Source organism: Perkinsus marinus (assembly GCF_000006405.1).
Source record: "Perkinsus marinus ATCC 50983 genomic scaffold scf_1104296960778, whole genome shotgun sequence".
NCBI lineage: Eukaryota > Perkinsozoa > Perkinsida > Perkinsidae > Perkinsus > Perkinsus marinus.
This window is the reverse complement of record NW_003205976.1, coordinates 1-1,175: the sequence shown is the minus strand read 5'-3', so window position 1 is coordinate 1,175 and position 1,175 is coordinate 1. Positions and strand designations below refer to the sequence as shown.

At 51.3% G+C, this 1,175-nt stretch overlaps 1 protein-coding gene across 1 annotated transcript; it reads left to right on the top strand.

Annotated features, from left to right (window-relative positions):
- Positions 1–690: 690 nt before the first annotated feature.
- Pmar_PMAR020358 (hypothetical protein) lies at positions 691–1,041 on the top strand (the record flags this gene model as incomplete). Its single annotated transcript, XM_002772570.1, has 1 exon — positions 691–1,041. A coding segment is annotated over one exon (351 nt), but the record flags the coding sequence as incomplete, so codon positions are not given.
- Positions 1,042–1,175: the final 134 nt, after the last annotated feature.

Here is a 1,175-nt window from a genome sequence, read left to right as displayed (position 1 = left end):
GCCCCGCCTAACTACAGCAGTTTCCAACAGCTCGAGAGACGTCTTATTTTCGCTGATGGCGCCGTACGCTACTGCTTTCTATACGCGAGTGTGGACTCGGTCTTCTCAGACCAAGACGAGGCTTGAACAAGTCTCATTCAGTTCACTTTCTGACCTGGGCAAGGGGATACCGAAAATCTCTTTCACGCGAAGCGAGGCCGCCATGGAAGGGTCGACACCGAGGTTCAAGAGGTGGGCGGGTATCTTGCAAGTTGGCAAGCATTTCTTTTCCGGAAGGCCTTGTCGACTAGGACTCCAACCACTACTCTTCTCCTCGTGTTTCGAGTCGGGCAACCTGGCATCAGCTACTCTAACGAACGTCTCTTACTCACATGAAGCAAGTAGACTCAATCTCGAGCAGTAGACGGACGGTCGTGAAGCACTTTCGTAGGTACTTTTTTCGAAGGCATCCCACAATTAGAGAGCATCGCAACCCTTGAGGTCGAAAACGTTTTAGCATTTTCTCCGCGCAGAAAATGTGTCAGGTTAGCTACGACTTGCTCCTTGAAAACGACACTAACTCTGCGGCTCAACATACACAATGGTACCACTTCGCAGTCCGGGTTAACACTGAAACGGAAAGTGCGGCTGTTCACTTCGAACGTCCAGTTACACCTTGAATCAGACTCGCAGAGCTCGATACCCTCCGAAATGAGAGTGAAGATTTTGGCTACTTTCAACGTCACTAATCTGAGGAAGCGGAAATCGCTTTATAACATGGGCATGCGGCCTTTTACGTTGCATTCTGGCAATCTCGCTGAAGGATGGGTCAAGGATCGATGCACGGACGTCTCTTACACTCAAAGCGCTCAATCTCCTGAGCAGTCCCCTGCCGATGGCGACAGCGCGATCAACTATATCTTGAGCTTCCGCTACTGCTTCTCTAGTCACGGTTTGAATGAGACTGTGGTCTTCGCCATGGCACCTCCACTGACCTACACGACTCTAGTGTCACACCTCCGCATGCTCAGAGATAACCATACAGAGAACGATCTGTGGCAGGTAGCGACCGGAAATAACAGACCTGTCGATGGTAGTTCATTAGGAGCCTCTGGGGACCTCTCTTGGGGGCATGCCCGTGCCTCTCCTTCTGGTCTCGGACTTCACACTGGATCCATCGAGCTTGCCCAACCATT